This window comes from Odocoileus virginianus, chromosome 7 (genome assembly GCF_023699985.2).
Source record: "Odocoileus virginianus isolate 20LAN1187 ecotype Illinois chromosome 7, Ovbor_1.2, whole genome shotgun sequence".
In the NCBI taxonomy this organism is placed as follows: domain Eukaryota; kingdom Metazoa; phylum Chordata; class Mammalia; order Artiodactyla; family Cervidae; genus Odocoileus; species Odocoileus virginianus.
Window position 1 is genome coordinate 61,495,793 of NC_069680.1, and position 16,688 is coordinate 61,512,480.

Consider the following 16,688-nt stretch of genomic DNA (forward strand, 5'->3'; position numbering starts at 1 on the left):
TACTTTATAGATGAGAGCACTGAGGCTCAGAGCAGTTAACCGCTTGCTAGAGGACACACCTGTGGAACAGGCAGAGCTGAGGGTGAACCCTTTTCTCTAGGATGCCAAGTCCATTCATTCCCTTCACCATGAGGCACCACAGCCTTCCCTTAGAGACTAAACTCCTCCAAGACTCACCTGATGTAACTACAGGGCTGAGAGGTGTGACAGAATGGAAACTGGGCTGGCTGATGTCCAGGCTGAACCCAAGGCCCAGAGCTCCCTCTCTCTACCCAGGATACCCAACAGCCCAAAGGAGAAACAGGACCAGTATCAAAAATCCCTTCAGACTCCCATTGTCATAAGACCTGCAACCTTGAAGTCAGAAGGTCAATGATTCAGTTTGCTGAAGGACCCTGGTAAAACCCGTTTTCTCCACAAACCTCAGTTTCTTTGTCTGCAAAATGGACAGAAGGCTGTTGAATCCTCTTCCTGTTCTGAGACATTTTTAGAGCAGCATAGCTAGACTCTTCTGAACTCCTTGGGAAGCAAATCTGTATAAATGAGATGTGCTGCTCTCCTGTTAGCTCATTTCTCAGTCTTAGTTAGAGCATTCTAACCACTGGAGGTGGGATGGGCAGAGGAGTGAGGAAACCCAAATGTCTACAGATAGGGGCTGCTTCTCAGGCACGAACCGCCCAGCACACCCTCCCAAGCCCACACTGATTACACGCAGTCTGGCTGTCTCACCACCAAGCCCTGGCTGGCCCAGGTGGGAGAGGGGCTGGGACTGCAGCCCTCTGCTGGGCTCAGGATCACGGGTGATTTATAGTTCCTGCATCAGACTTTGACCTTAATTTCTTCTGTTGTTGTGGGGCTGTAAAATTCATTAGGGACCTGTAGGCGGAGTGATGGAGATGTCAGGCGGGCAATCGTGTGAGTATTTAATCTATCAGATGTGTGGCTTGCCATTTAGGGAGACAACAGGAGGATGTGGAATCAATACGGTTCATTAGTGAGACACATGTGCTGGCCCAACTGGAGCCCACCAATGGCAGCAGGCATGGGGGATGTGCCACCCAGCTCCAAGTCACCTTGAGTGGGAATGTGTTCTGGCCCATGAGTCCCACCCAGGTACCTCTCCCCACCTTCCCACTAGGCCTGGAACCGCCTGTTGCATCCCATGGGAGCAGGCAAGGAGAGGAGGGAGGGGGTCGGACTCCAGGCAAGGATGCAGTAGTGAGATCTAGCAGTGAGGGGAGGCGTTCCCAACCACAGTTTGGCTGCATCCCCAGGGGGTTGATTGGACTGTCTTTTCCTCCTTTTTCCATCTCCTCTGTACATCAGGCCCCACTTGACTGAGCCTCAGCTACGGTGTCTGTTCCCGTATCTCTCTGGTACTCTCCTCTTCTCATCCTCTACCACATAATCCCATCTTGATAACTGGCCTCAAGTCCCTTCTGATTGTGAGCAAAACGTTCACCCCCAGTCACCCTCCCACATCCCTGGGAAAATGACTTTCTGCATTCCAGTCTTCTTTGTTTGAAGGGGTCTGATGAGATTTTTTTTTTTTAAAAGGCACTCGGTTGAGTCTTCCTTAAGCCCAAGGGCATAAAAAAATGGGCAGCATTGTAGAAGAGTGAGGAGTGGGATTTCTTTGCTCTTTGATTTGTGTGTGCAAGTGTCAGACAGATTGAAGGTTCGAGTCCCCCCTCTCGGTGACCAACTGCAGGACCTGCTGTCCCTGAGCAGCTGGCCGCTGTGAGTGCCAAGAGGACTGGGGGCGTGCTCTCGGGCTCACCGTGGGTGCCCAGCATTCAGCCTGAGGCTTGTATCTGAGGCCTGCCTCCCCAGAAGCCAACTCTGAGATAGGGACATGAAGACAGGCAGTTTACTTGGGAGGTGACCCCAGGAAACTCAGATGGGAGTAGGAAGTGAGACGAAGTCACTCAAGATGACACCGTGAAGCTTGTGAGGCTCCTGGAGTGCCATCCGCTGGGAAATCAGTGGGAAGGTTATGCCTGAGCTATCCGAGCTCAGGACAAGGAGGCTAGGTTACGAATCCAATGAGTCCTAGCCCCATTTGAGTGGGGGCTGCTTCTGGGGAATGTGGCCACCCCATCTTTCCAACTGTTCTCTTGAGAAGAAAGTCCATAGGCCAAGAGAGGCACAGGCGCTTCCCCTAAAGCAGCCCCCGGCACCTGGAAGTGGGCACAGGGGTTTGTGTGTGGTGCTGGAAGCTTCTACTTCAGCTGAGCACTTTCCCTAAAATGAGGGTAGAATTAGTACTTAACTCACAGAGTAGGAGCGGAAATGGAATCTGCTAATATTTGTAGATTTCTTGGAATAAATCCTAGAGCCTAATAAGGACTAAGCAAGAGTGAGCTGCTATTTCTATTTTTGCAGTCATATCAGCTGGAATTGCTTCATCTGTAAAATGGGATTGTGACCCCATCTTGCTGGTTGCTTTAAGGATTAGGGTCAAATCATGTCACATTTCTCACATGGTGCCAGGCCCAGAGCTGATACTCAGCAGGGCAGTGATGGCAGTTATCCCCCTGCCTCCATGGGGCCCCCCACACCTGTTCTCCAGACCAACATGGCATCTCCCCAGCAGAAGGCCTGGGGACCACCAGACACCATCAGGCATGAGGCGCAGGCAGCCGTGGCCACCCTGACAGCCCTTGACATCCTGTAATTGCTTTCCCGTGACGACTTCTTTAAGCACAGAGCCTCTGGCCAGAGCAATTTGCTCCCCATCAGTTTCTATTTCCAGGTTTTAAAATAAAATAAAGAGAAATAAGGAAGGGGTGGAGGAGCCCAAGAACAACACCATGTCTTCAGTAACAAGCAAGCTGAGGACCCCACACCTTAAGCGCGCTTGTCAGCCCATTCTTAGCTTTCATTCCTCCTCCCCCTGCTGCAGATTGACACAGTAGTAGGCGGGGCTTGGGTCTGGCCCCTGCTGGAGCTCCGCCTCCCACAGAGCTCAGTGCCCCCTCGCTGCTCCTCCTCCAGCCCACTGCAGGCACAGCCCAGGCGGAAGGGCCGGCTGAGAGAGGGCTCAGCAGGAGCAGGTGTGCTGAGGACCAGAAAGAGTGAATAGTTAGAATTGTGCATGCAAAGATGAATCCTGGCTCCACTTGGACAGCAGGTTCCTATGCGCCAGGCACTGGTCTAAGGCACCCTCTGTGGTGTACCTTCTAAAATCCCCACACCAATCCCATGAGGCAGGTACTGTCATTAGCCCCATTTTACAGATGAGAAGCTGAGGATTAGAGTGGATGTGACTGTGGTTGTTGGCAAACAGGCCAGGAGAGGAAGTTGGAGGCCACAGAGGCTGGCCCGCATCAGGCCTCAGGGATGCTACAAGCAGTTTGGACTGTCTTCAGTGCCCTGGGGGCCTTCTAAGTTGAAGAATGGTGTCCCATGTGGCCCGATGCTCCGTCTGGCTCTGGTGGTGGATGGGCTGCTAGCGTCAGAGGAGAAGCAGGCGGACGGTCAGGAGACTCTGCAGCACGTGGGCCGAGAAGCCAGGATCTTCTCAGAGTCCCACAGCTGATGTTTGAGCAGAAGCTGAACCAGAACCCAGATCTTGCCCTCCCCTTTTGGAGGGGTTTTCACGACCCTGCACAGAGCCACAGGTCCTTTTGAGGGCCTTGGTGCCAGCCTCCCAGGAAGAAAGACATTACTCACCCTCCAGCAGGCAGTGCAGAGGGGCTCTACCCACGTCCCGCCGGCTGTTGACTCCCATAGGGAACGTGGGAGTGAGATGCCGAGGCCTTCTCTGCTCTCAGTACTAGGACCGCGAGTGGTGCAGCATGGGCATGCGCCAGGGAGTGGTGGCCATCCGCCCTAGGGCCACCACCCACCGGGTCCCCACCCTTTCCTAACTGCCCTCCCACTCGGCGACTCACCTGACCATGGGCTCTGAGCCTCTGTCCCCAGCCTCCCAGTAGCACTCTTTTGTCCTAAAGCCTCCTCACATGCAGAAGGCCAAGAGCAGGCCCCGGGGACTTTCTTCCCATGAAGCCTCCCCGGGATCCCTCCCGCACCCTCTCACTCACTTCCTAGTCCACTGCAGCACTCACCTTCTCACCCTACACCAAGTCCAGTGGGAGGCCTTTCCTTACAGCTTCTGTCATTTCTTCTCCTCCCAGGAGTGTGGCGCCCCACCCCCGGGCCAAGAACCCCAAAGGTGGGTGCTCACAGCAGCAACTTCCAGCCAAACCTCGTTTGCCCACCTCTCACCATGCCCTCACCCGCGAGCCCTGGCTTCCTTTTTGGATCAGATAGCTTCCTTCTGAGATGACGCAAAAATGACACACCAAGCATTTCCCTGGAAGTGGGGGCAGACCAGACGATATTTCCTGGCCACAGGCTTTGTATCCTACAGAGAAGCCGAAATCCTCGTCCACAGCCCCATGGGAGGGAGCGTGGCAACAGGGGAGAGGACCAGGCCCCGTGGGCCTACTCAGGCCATGTGGAGGCCACCTCAGCCTCTGGGATACTGGGCTCCTCCAGTTGAGTCCCTCCCTGCCTCACACAGCAGCATCGCCCAGCCAGCCCCCCAGCCCCGCCCCACAAGCTTGCAAGAGTGCACTTAATCTTATGTAGTTTAAAGAGTTATTCAGAGGGGCTCAGTGAATGATAAATGTGGAAAGCATTACCAGTGAAGCACCGGGGCTCCATGGAGCTGTTTAAAAATGCATTCTCCCATGTAAATTTCTGCTCCATCAATCCTTATGACATGTCAAACATTGCTATTGTTTCCTGAACAAATTGTACCGTGTGCCCTTCTCTGCAGATTTGTGCACAGGAGCAGAACTGCTCGCCGGTGCCCACTGCCTGCCACGGCTGCCGGGACCCGGGGCTGCTGGGGAGGCAGCTGGGCCCGCCTTGCTTCAGAGCAGAAGCCCATGCAGGGCATCCTGGCAAGCGTGCGTGACGGGAGTGCGGACGCTGGTGGGGAGTGATTGAGTGTGTGCCTGCCAGCTGCCGGCCCCAGGGAGAGGCGCACAGGTGGCTGGGGAAGGGGTGTGGAGGGGCCACAGGGGCTGAGGCTGGGGTCAGGGTAGGGGTGGCTCGAGACTGAGGGCGGGTGCAGATGTTCATGTGTTGGCGTATGTGACAGGATGTGGTCCACCTGAGCCAGACAGGTGTATCTGAGAGTATGTGAGGGCGGGAGTGGGACAGGGAGGTATGGGGGGCTGCCCAAGACTCAGGGTGGAAGAGAGAGAGGGTGTGTGGTGAGGAGTGTGTGCATGTGTGTGTAGAGGAGAGAGAGCAAGGTAGAGGAAAGTGAGACGGCATAGGATGGATGAGAGAAGACACAAGAGCAGGACTTCCTGGCTATAATGAAGGGCACAGGGTGTTTAGAAACAAGAGAAAGAAGGGCGTCTGCCAGAGGAAGGGGACCAGGGTATCAGAGTGCAGCAGCTTCTGCTGAGTAGAAGCTCAGTAGTTAGAGGCAGACCCGAGGAGGCCCAAGCAGGGGGGGAGTTAGGTAGGAGCATAAGGCCCAGCATCAGTGGATGGGCGTCTGCAATGTCATGACAAGGGATGACAGGATGGTTTGGGGACCCATGGAAATGGTATCAGTGAAGCAGATAGCCTGCAAGGGAGGCCCCTGGCCCAGGGTAAATGAATAGAAGAGGGTGAGAGATGGCGTCTGCTTACCATCAGTCAGGAGGGAGCTTTGGGGAAGAGACAAGAGGACCTGACCACTGTTGACCTGGCGGGTCCCCGGGAGTAGGGGTGAGATGCTGTGATGAGCATCAGAAGGCAGGGAGCTGGACTGAGTATAGAGCCCTGCCATCCAAATTGAAGGGAGAGCTATATCCCCAGGGTGCTAGGGGAAAGCCCTGTGCAACTCAGTAGGGAGCCTACGACCAGCCAGGCTGCCCCGGTCTTTAGTAGATGGCAGCCTCCCCAAGTCTAGGCCCTGAGCCACCTGTACACACCAAGAGTAAGCTTGGGTGGGAGGGGATGGAGGGGGGACTTGCTTTGAGGGCCAAGTGTCTTGGCTGAGGAAACCACAGCCAGAAACCCCTGTGTCCTCTGCGAAGGGCACAACCAGAATTGCTGGAGCCCACGCACTCCAGGCAGAGGCTGGAGGCAGAGCCTCTGTGACAAGAAGGAAAAGACTGCCTGTGGGAGCCTCATCTACAGGGTGAGGACAGTGACCTGGTAGGCACATGCTGGATCCCTTGACTGAGCTCTCAAATGCAGGATGTCTCTCCCCTGGCCCCACCAATAGGGGGATGGGGTGCAGGAGAGGGCAGTGGTTGAGAGCACCTGTCTTGCAGTTGACCGTATTGGGTTCATGTCTTGGTACTGTTTGACCTTAGGCAAGTTGACCAACCTTTCTGAGCCTCAGTTCCTTCCATCTGTGAGGGAGAAATAATATTGGTGCTGGTCCCATAGGACTCTGAGGAAGATAGAATGAAATAAAGCATGAGAAATGCCAGGCACAGCTCCTGACACACAGTGCTCAAAGGGAAATGGCAGGGGGTCCTTTGCCCCCCACCCCACCCTAGAGCCAGGGGAGAGTTGGATGTTTCTGCCACAGCCTGGCCCATCTGGGGATGGCTGTTCCCCCACTGCAGGTTCACCTTGTCTTAACCTTTGGAAATTTCCCCCCGTGTATTTATTTTTTCTCCTTTTTGTCAGCAGAAGAAAATTACACTTCTGCCAGCATTGTCCATCACGGAAATAAGCACTCTTGGATGCAATTATAAAGGCCCAAATGAGGGAATTAGTTTTGCTAGTAATGCCAGTGTTGGAGAGAATCGGAGGAGGTGCCTTATAAATCAGGCGCTGGGCAGCAGCCAGTCCCAGCCGCACCCTGACCCTCAAACTGACCATAGGGACAGATGCTGACCTGGCAGTGGTCTTCCTGGGCTGCAGATGCTTCTGCTGGGGGAGGCAGAGACAGTCTGAGCTGCCTCCAGGCCTCAGTGAGAGCAGTTCTCACCAGGACCTCCCGGGCTTCTCGGTGTCTAGCCATGACTGTCCTGTGGACTCGAGTACACTTTGCCAAGGATCCTCTCACAGACAAATCGATCTAAACTGGCAACCCCAGTCACCTGCTAGCCCATCTTCTGTATTTCCCCAGCATTCCTGCCACTGTCTGTCATTTAGCTATTTCTCCCCTCCATTATTGTCTGTCTCTGCTTTCTGATTGTAAGTCACATTCCAGCAAGGGCGTTGTCATGCCTATGACTGTGGGATAAGAGCCTGGCACGGTAGCTGGCACATTGGAGATGTCAGAAAGTGTGTACTGAGTATGTGACTGAGTGCAAGTGTGGTCATCATCTTGGTGGAGGTTGTTTCTGAGGTGTGCCAGGCGCACCCCCATCTGCCCCTCCAGACCCACTGAGCCCTTCTCACCTGCTCTGCACGTGCCGCAGGCTGACTGCGAGGGCCATTCACTGAGTGCTCGCCCCCAGCCCGCTTGCCTCTGGGGTTTGGTCAGTACAGAGCTTGGACAAGAGAGCTGAGCTTGGGAGACTCACTGGAGATGCTTTATGAACCCCAGCCCTGCCTCCTGGGCCACCCAAGGAGCCCCTGCTCTGCTGATGGGGAGCATTAGCACCCCCAGAAGGAAGGCCAAGCTAGCCCTCAGTGTCTGGCGATGAAAATTCCAGACTACTAAATTTGGGAAAGATTTTGAGCCCTGTGCCAGGCATACCAGGGGATACACAAATAAGGTACAGACTTGTCTGTCAAGAGGAGGGAACAGGACACACAGAGGCAGATTTCAGGAATGGCAGACTGTTCCCAAACCGGTCCAGCTAGGGGCTCTCAGGCCAAGAGCAGCGAGCAGCTAGGGAGCTCCCTAAGGGAGGGGGCACTAGGGGTGGGCCCTGAAGGGGGCCAGAGTGTGGACAGCAGTTATGGATGACCAGGCAGTAGGGTGGTTTGGGTGCATCAGGGAGACCTGGATACAGAATCACCAAGGCCAGCTGGACTCTGCAAAGCCTTGATGCCATGGTCCCCAGGTTTTGCCGTCTTATCCCTGGGCCTCTTGTGAGCGTCTTGGCAAGTGGCACAATGTGCTCGTATGTACCTGTGGATGAGACTCTAGCCCAGGTGGGATAGCAGCAGGGACACACAGGCGTCAGAGGGAGGGCCAGGTGCACAGCTCAGGGACTCACCTGGAACCTGGTTCTGCATTTCTTAGAGTCACCAGGTACAGCATGAGAGCCACCCATCCTGGCCATCCCCTTCCCCCATCCTTGCAGCCCTCTGACTGGCCTGCGATATTCCGGGGATGACTCTTTAGGGAGACAGAGCATTCCCAGAACGTGGCAGGAGGGACAGGGTGTTCATGGCCTGAGGAGGACATTTGTTCTCTCTGCACCGTCCCGTGGTCACTCCTCAAACCCACCTTAAAGGGGAGCCAGTGGTCACTGTCTGGCACCTAATTTATCTGTTGATCTTTCCATTGCTCAGGCACAAAGTGCGGTCTGGGAAGGAGGTTGTTGTGAAAAGTACGGTAACCAGCCGTAAGGGGCCGGGACAGAGCCCTGCCTGCATGGGACAGGTTGCAGGCGGGTGGTAGAACAGGCAGGACTGAGCTGCCCCCTGGCCTCCACAGGACGGAGCTCCCAGGGCTGTCCCACAAGGTGCTAAATGGTTTTCAGCACAGGGATTTGGAAGCCAGCTCTGTTGCTTAGCAGCTGTGACATCTTGGGCAAGTTCCTTATCATCCTGTCTCTTTCCTTGTTTGTTAAAGACAGGATTCGAGGGCTATTTAAGCACCTACCATGTATGGATGTGGTCAGAATGAAACAATCTGCTGTTGGGACTTTGGCACATTGAAACATGTGCCATTGGGAACAGTCTGCCCTTCCTGAAATCCGCCTGTGTGTGCCCCGTTCCCTCCCCTTGACAGACAAGTCTGTACCTTATTTCTGTATCTCCTGGTATGCCTCGCACAGGGCTCAAAATCTTTTTTGAGTTAAGTGTATAGTATACCTTAACCTGTGTGGTGTGTGGGTGGATGCAGGTGTAGCTATAGATAACGGAGATCCGAGCTTTCCTGAGCCCTCCTTATGTCCAGGCCCCACAACCCCACCCTGGCACAGCTCAGCCCTCTGTGCACTCAGGGCTGGGAATGTCTCCGGCAAGGTGGAGCCCTGACCCAACCTTGGGGAGCAGGAGGACATGTCAGGTCCTGCCTGAGGCCAGAGCTGGCAGCAAGGCCAGAGTGCAGGGCTAAGAATGAATGTAAAGGAGAGTCTCCAGCAGGGCTGCCTAGTGGTCTAATTTGCTACCTTATCCTGGGCGCAGGGCCCCTAACTGGCCCCACTGCAGCCTGGCCCTGGCCCTGGCCCGAGCACCCCAGTCAGGCCCTCCCTCTCTGTCAGTCCTGGCTGCCCCTACCCTGGCAGGCGCACAGAAGCAGCTTTTCGTCTTCATATTATTCTGCTTCATGCACTTGAAAAATGAAAGTTCTCCCTCTCCTCTTCACCAGGCATACATATTTCATACGGTCATTAGACGGTGGCAGTAAAGGACTCACAAATCTTCCCTGGTCAGCATTGGCGGCCTGGGCAGGCAGCAAGAGGCCCCCTGGGAAAGAGGTCACCGTGGGAACCACGGCTGTGCTCAGCCCACTCGGGGAGGGAGTGGGGACTCAGGGGTGGTAGAGGCCGATGTCGGCCTAGAGACAGAAGATAGTCCCGTCTTATCGCCAGGGGCTCATCACCTAATTTCCCTGAGCCTCAGGGTGAAGGGGACTGGATGGGGGACCTCTGGGGCCCTCCCCACTCTAGCAGGCCAAGTGCAGTTCCATAGGACACACCGATGTGAAGGGCTTCTCGGCAGGGTCCTGATGTGACCTTCAGAGGCAGGAAACACCCATTCTGCTGACCCCTCTGCGCCTCTGAGCCTCTCCCCTCCTTTTCCCTCTCCTCTTTGCCCCTCCCTTTTCCTTAGAATCCTTTCTTCTCGTCACCTTTGCCCCCATCTCTCCACCGCTCCCTTCTTGCTAGAATTGGTTCATTCATCTTCCAAGCATTTGTGAAGCACCTGCTGGGTGCTGGCACCATCCAGGCTGGGAGGTGAGCCTGGCAGACTCGGCTCTGCCCCCTTGCTTTCCGAGACCCTTTCCTTTGATAAATGAGAATGGTGAGACCCCAGGGGATTGCTGTTTGGTCACACAATGACCTCGGCTGTTAACTCTGACCTGGGAGTAGGGTCTGTCTCTCCATTACACTGACCTCTTGCCGAGGGGCTTGATGGCATCTGATCATCTCCTCCCCAGACCAGGCTACAGTTATTATGGTCTGTAATACCATACACGGTGGTTGATTGTTTGTTGGTGGAACCGGAGGGGCTTATGGGCACCTCCCCCTCTTCTCTGGCCCCTGAAAGGGGAGATGATAGATGGGCTTGTGATGAAGGGTAATATTCTCTCTCCTGGATTAACCAGGCGCCTCTCCGTCTCAGAACAGGTTCTCTTCTTGGTTTAGAAGCAAGAACACATTGAGGTGAAGGGTGTGGCAAGCTGATGCTGGGTTCAAATCCTAACTCTGCCATTTTTTGAGCTGAGCAGCCTCGAATGATCTGTTTACCCTTTCTGTGCCTCAGTTTCCCCATCTGTAAATGGGGGGTAGTACTAATAGTAGCACCTCCCAGGTGTGCTGCAATCAGTGGGGTTGCAAAGAGTCAGACGTGACCAAGCGACTGAACAGCAACAGCAGAGAGTCATTATGAAGATAAAATACATGACAAGTTCTAGGAGCTGGTAAAGGCAGTTGCCAAGTGTCTCAGGGAGAGAGGAGGGTCTGCCCAGGAATCAGTCTTGGGTTGGAGGGTGGGTTACATAGCTTGGCATTTATGTTTCCACTTATTTGACCTGAGTCCCCTGAGAACCTGGGATGTGCTCAGAGCCTGGCCAGGGCAGTGAGAGGACAGAGGCCCACAGTCTGCTCAGCACAGTGGCAACACTAAGTGGAAATTGGGTACAGAGGCTGTCCTACAAAAGCAGGCTGCCCACAGCCCCTGGAAATGGCTTCCTTCTGGATAACCAAGTCTTCCAGAAAACTAAGATTTTAACCCTTTGAGTATAAACATATTTTTTTCCATTTAAATCATTTGAAATAGAAATATATCATTTACTTCTCTGCCTTCCTGAACTGAACATGCTGAACACAAATGAGCATTTTCTTGAAAATTCAGGTTTTCATAAAGCACACAGAAGTAATATATTTCACAGAACCTAGGAATTGTAAAAGGAATCTCAAAAGATATTTAGTACCAAGGTATTGAGTGAGAGGGAAATAGGGAGATACTGATAAATGGGTACAAATGTTCAGTGTTAAGATGAGTAAGATCTGAGGATCTAATGTATAACATGGTGGCTGTAGTAAATAACAGTGTGTTGTACAATTGAAATTTACTGAGAGAGTAGAATTTAAGTGTTCTCCCCAAACAGGGGGAAAAAAGGGAAGTCTGTAAGGTTATAGGTAGTTAATTAACTCAACAGTGGGAATCCTTTCCATTTTCAGTTATATTTCAATGTCATATCAGGGCTTCCCTGATGGCTCAGATGTTAAAGAATCTTCCTGCAATGCAGGAAACCTGGATTTGGTCCCTGGGACAGGAAGATCCCCTAGAGAAGAGAATGGCTACCTGCTCCAGTATTCTTGCCTGATGAATTCCATGGACAGAGGAGCCTGGAAGGCTATAATCCATAGGATCACAAAGAGTCAAACATGATTGAGTGACTAATACTTTCACAATATAACATATTATCATAACTCATGTGTAATGAAGTTATAAAATAATTTTCATTAATTATACCTCAGAACTAAAAAATAAATATATTGAATATATTCAATAAAATATATTGAAACATATTTTTAGCAACAGAACCTTTATCCAACTGTGATCTTATCAAGACGATGTAAGTGAAAACCAGATGAGCCCAAGGTCAGCCCAAGGTCTTTCTCTCCTGGTCTGGTGTCAGGAAGCAGTTTGCCCAGCTCTAGGGCAGTGGCCTGGGAGGGAGCAGAGGTCACGGTGCCTGGTATGGAGTATGTGTTTACTAAATAACTACTGAATAAACACTTGAATGGTGTCACTTAGGCTGCACTGTGGATGTAACCACACCAGGGGCGATGCAGAAGCCCAGAAATCCCAGCCACAAAAGCCAAACCTCCATTGTAACTACCATCATCCTGAGAAGGGAGGGGATGGTGAGGGTCAGGTGGCCTAAAGAAAGGAACCCTGGACTCAGAGTAGGGAATCCCAGCTACTGCCCAACTATGCTTGAACCTCCTGATGACCTAGAGTGGTGACAGGGTTACACTGGACCTCACTGTGGTCTGGGCCTGTTTTATAATCTGTGTGATGGGTAGAAATGTGTATCTTTTTCCTCATGTTGTGACAGTTGTGAGGATAAAATGAGTAATAATAAACATGGGTGGCCCTTGACAATATAAAGTGTTTGATAGCAGTGTAGGCTGGCAGTGGTCACCATTATTGCCATCATCATTAGGCATAAGGCAGGTCACTCTCCCTCCAGTCTCTTTTGACTGTGAGTGACAGAAATCCAACTTGGACCAGCCTGGATAAAATAGATCTTCTTGGGCTCACAAACCAAACTGAGGTGGGAAGGGGTGTCAGATTCAGGACTCTAGAACTACCAAGATCAGCCCTTGTTTTCATCCTCTGTCACATCCAGCAGCTCCCAGTTCACCCTCCTTCCAGCTTCACTGCCCCAGAGGACAGTTTTTATCCCCAGCAGCAATAAGAAGAATCCCAGGGAAGGATTCTGATAGGCCCCAGCTGTGGTCAAGGACCACTCCCTGAGGTCATGGGCAGAGCAGCCCCTACTCAGACCACTTGTTCGAGCAGAGACAGATGCCAAAGAAGATGGATGGGGGTTTGGGCAGCAGACTGCTTCCAGCAGAAGAGGTTGCCAGCCAGATGACAGTCTGCCCGATGCATGCAGTGGATTATTCCCAAGGTTAAAGGAGGGGGAACACCAGAAATCTCTCCACAGGGCCTCCCCCACTGGGTAGCACATCCGACTTGGAGGTTTGGGTGGCTGGAGGAGTCACTGAAGGAAGCCACCGGATGGTTGAACCCACCCTCACTTCTGAGATATTTTGCTAACCTACAAATTGTGACCCCATGCCACTGGTCCAGGGTCTGTCTCCATAGGTCCAAGGCCTGTGAGCATCTGCAGAGAATGTCTGACATGAGTCCAGAAGGGTGATTTCCCAAAGTTAGAGATCTAGGGAGAAGACCAATCCTCTGGAACTGTGCACTCCAGGATTAAATCTCCATTTGTGATGCTGAAAACCTTATTAAAACCACATGGCTCTAGAAAATTTTGCCTGAGCCTGAGGAACCATATGGGGGTAGCATGGATTCCCTGTGGACATTTCCTGATGACCCTAGGAGCCTCAGCTGGTTCAGGCTGTAATGACTTCTTGTTCTTACCGTTTCAGGCCACAGACAATGATGTGGGCACCTTTGGGGAGGTCAACTACTTCTTCAGTGATGACCCTGACCGGTGAGTCCCCCCGCAACCCCCCACAGTGGCCCGCTGCCACTCACCTGGCCCAGGACATTTCTTGGTGGCCAGAAGAAGAGCTGTGCCCCTGTGGCCAGGGAACTGGGCTGGGAGTCAGAACTCATGGGCACTGCCTCTGGTCTGACCCTGGTTGTGATACAGTGTTGCTCACATCCCCAAAACTCTCTGGGGCATAGTTTCTCTGACCCCCCCCCAAAAACAGATTTTAGTTTGAGGAATGAAGAAGCTTTTTTTTTTCTTTTACTTTCTTTCTTTTTTTTTTTTTTTATAATTTGCCTGATATCTTTATTTTACAAGGGGGACATTTAGGCCAACATAGAAAAATAACCATTTTAACAAACCTTTTCCTCTCCTTTCCTTCTGTTGTTGAAAAATGAAAATCAAATAACAGATTTTCCCTTTTGCTTTAGTTTCTAAAAATCTTAGAGTGCAATTGTCCACACATTTTTTTTAACTCTTCAATACTTTGTTTTAATTTTTCATCTTATATTGGGGTATAGTTGATGAGCTTCCCTAGTGGTTCAGACAGGGAAGAGTCTGCCTGCAATGCTGGAGACCCAGTCCCTTGGTTGGGGAGATCTCCTGGAGAAGGAAATGGCAACCCACTCCAGTATTCTTGCCTGGAGAATCCCACGGACAGAACCTGGTGGTTACAGTCCGTGGGGTCACAAAGAATCGGACATGACTGAGCAACTAACACATAGTTGACTTACAATGTGTTAGCTTCAGGTGTACAGTAGAGTGATTCAGTTATGTAAATACATGTATCCATTCTTTGTCAGATTCCTTTCCCATACAGGTTATCATAGAATGTTGAGTAGAGTTCCTTGTGCTGCACAATAGGTCCTTGTTGATTTTACATACAGTGGTTTGTATGTGTTAATCCCAAACACCTAATTTATCCTTCCCCCTACCTTTCCCCTTTGGCTACCATGAGTATGTTTTTGAAGTCAGTGAGTCTGTTTCTGTTTTGTAAATAAGTTTATTTGTATTAGTGATATCACATGATATTTGTCTTTCTCTGACTTACTTTACTTAGTTGGATAATCTTTAAGTCCATCAGTTGCCGCAAATGGCATTATTGCGTTCTTTGTTATTGCTGAATAGCCTTCCATTGTATGTGTATACCATACACCAACATTATCCATTCCTCTATCAGAGGACTTTTAGATTGCTTCTATGTCTTGGCTATTGTAAATAGTTCTGCAGTGAACATTGAGGTGCATGTATTTTTTGAATAATGATTTCTCTGGATATGTAGCCAGAAGTAGGATTGCTGGATCATATGTTAGCTCAATTTTTAGTTTTTTAAGGAACATGCATTCTGTTCTCCAAAATAGTTGTACCAATTTACATTCCCACCAACAAAGGTTTTATTTTCTCCACACCCTCTCCAGCACTGTTTATAGACTTTTTGATGATAGCCATTCTGACTGCTGTGAGGTGATACTTCATTGTAGTTTTGATTTGCATTTCTCTAATAATTAGTGAGGTTGAGCATCTTTTCATGTGCTGTTTGGCCATCTGTATGTCCTCTTTGGAGAAAGGTCTATTTAAATCTTCTGCCCATTTTTTAACTGGGTGGTTTGAGGTTTGTTTGGTTTTTTTAAAATTGAGCTACATGAGCTGTTTGTAGATTTTGGCGATTGCTCCCTTGTCAGTCACTTCCTTTGCAAATATTTTCCCCCATTCTGTGGGTTGTGTTTTCATTTTGTTTACAGTTTCCTTTACTGTGCAAAAGCTTTTAAGTTTAATTAGATTCCATTTGTTTATTTTTGTTTGTATTTTCATTACTGTAAAGCTGGATCCAAAAGCGTTGTTGCTATGCTATACATCAAAGAGTATTCTGCCTACTTTTCTTAGAGTTTTATAGTGTCCAACCTTACATTTAGGCCTTTAATCCATTTTGAATTTATTTTTGCATGCAGTATTAGAGAATGTTCTAAATTCATTCTTTTACAAGTAATGTCCAGTTTTTCAAGAACCATTGTTGAACAGACTGTCTTTTCTCTGTTGTATATTTTTGCATACTTCGTCAAAGATTAATTGACCATTGGTGCATGGATTGATTTCCGGGCTTTCTAGCCTGTTCCATTGATCTATATTTCTGACTTTGTGCCAGTACCATACTCTCTTGATTACTGTAGCTTTGTAGAAGAGTCTGAAGTCAAGGAACTTGATTCCTGCAGCTCCATTTTTCTTTCTCAGGATTGCTTTGGTTATTCAGGGTCTCTTGTGTCACCATACAACTTTAAAACATTTTTGTTCTAGTTTTGTGGAGGATAAAAGCATTGGTAATTTTTTTTTAAAGCATTGGTAATTTGATAGGGATTGCATTGAATTTGTAGATTGCCTTGGATAGAATAGTCAAAATTAATTCTCCAAATCCAAAAATGTGATATATCTTTCCCTCTGTTTGTGTCATCTTTGATTTTTTTCATTAACATCTTATAGTTTTTAGAATACAGATCTTTTGCTTCTTTAGTAGATTTATTCCTATTTTATGCATTTTGATCTGATGATAAATGAGATTGTTTCCTTAGTTTCTCTTTCTGATTTTTTGTTGTTAGTGTATATAGGAATATACTAGTGTATAAATTTCTCTGTATTAATCTAGTATATAGATTTCTCTGTATTAATTTTATATCCTGCAACTTTGCCAAATTCATTGATGAGCTCTAATAGTTTTCTGGTAGAATCTTTAGTATTTTCTATATATATTATCATGTCATCTGCAAGAGTGACAGTTTTACTTATTTTCCAATTTGGATTCCTTTTATTTCTTCTTGTTCTCTGATTGCTGTGGCTAGGCCTTCCAAAACTGTTGAATAGAAGTCATGAGAGTGGACATCCTTGTCTTTTCCTAATCTTAGAGGAAATGCTTTCAGCTTTTCACCGATGAGTAGGATGTTAGCTGTGTGTTTGTCATATATGGCCTTTATTATGTTGAGGTTGGTGCCCTCTTGGCCCACTTTCTGGAGAGTTTTATCATAAATGATTGTTGAATTCTATCAAAAGCTTTTTCTGTATATATTGAGATGATTGTAAGATTTTTATTCTTCAATTTGTTAATGTGGTATATCACACTGATTTGCAGATATTGAAAAGTCCTAGCATCTGTGGACATAACTCCCATTTGATCATGGTATATAAT

General features: G+C 49.6%; 1 protein-coding gene across 1 annotated transcript in view; it reads left to right on the forward strand.

The window, feature by feature from the left end:
- CDH23 (cadherin related 23) overlaps positions 1 to 16,688 on the forward strand; it is a 428,604-nt gene that overhangs the window by 264,416 nt on the left and 147,500 nt on the right. The window contains 1 exon segment of the mRNA XM_070470793.1: positions 13,449 to 13,513. Coding sequence (XP_070326894.1) covers positions 13,449 to 13,513 — 65 coding nt within the window.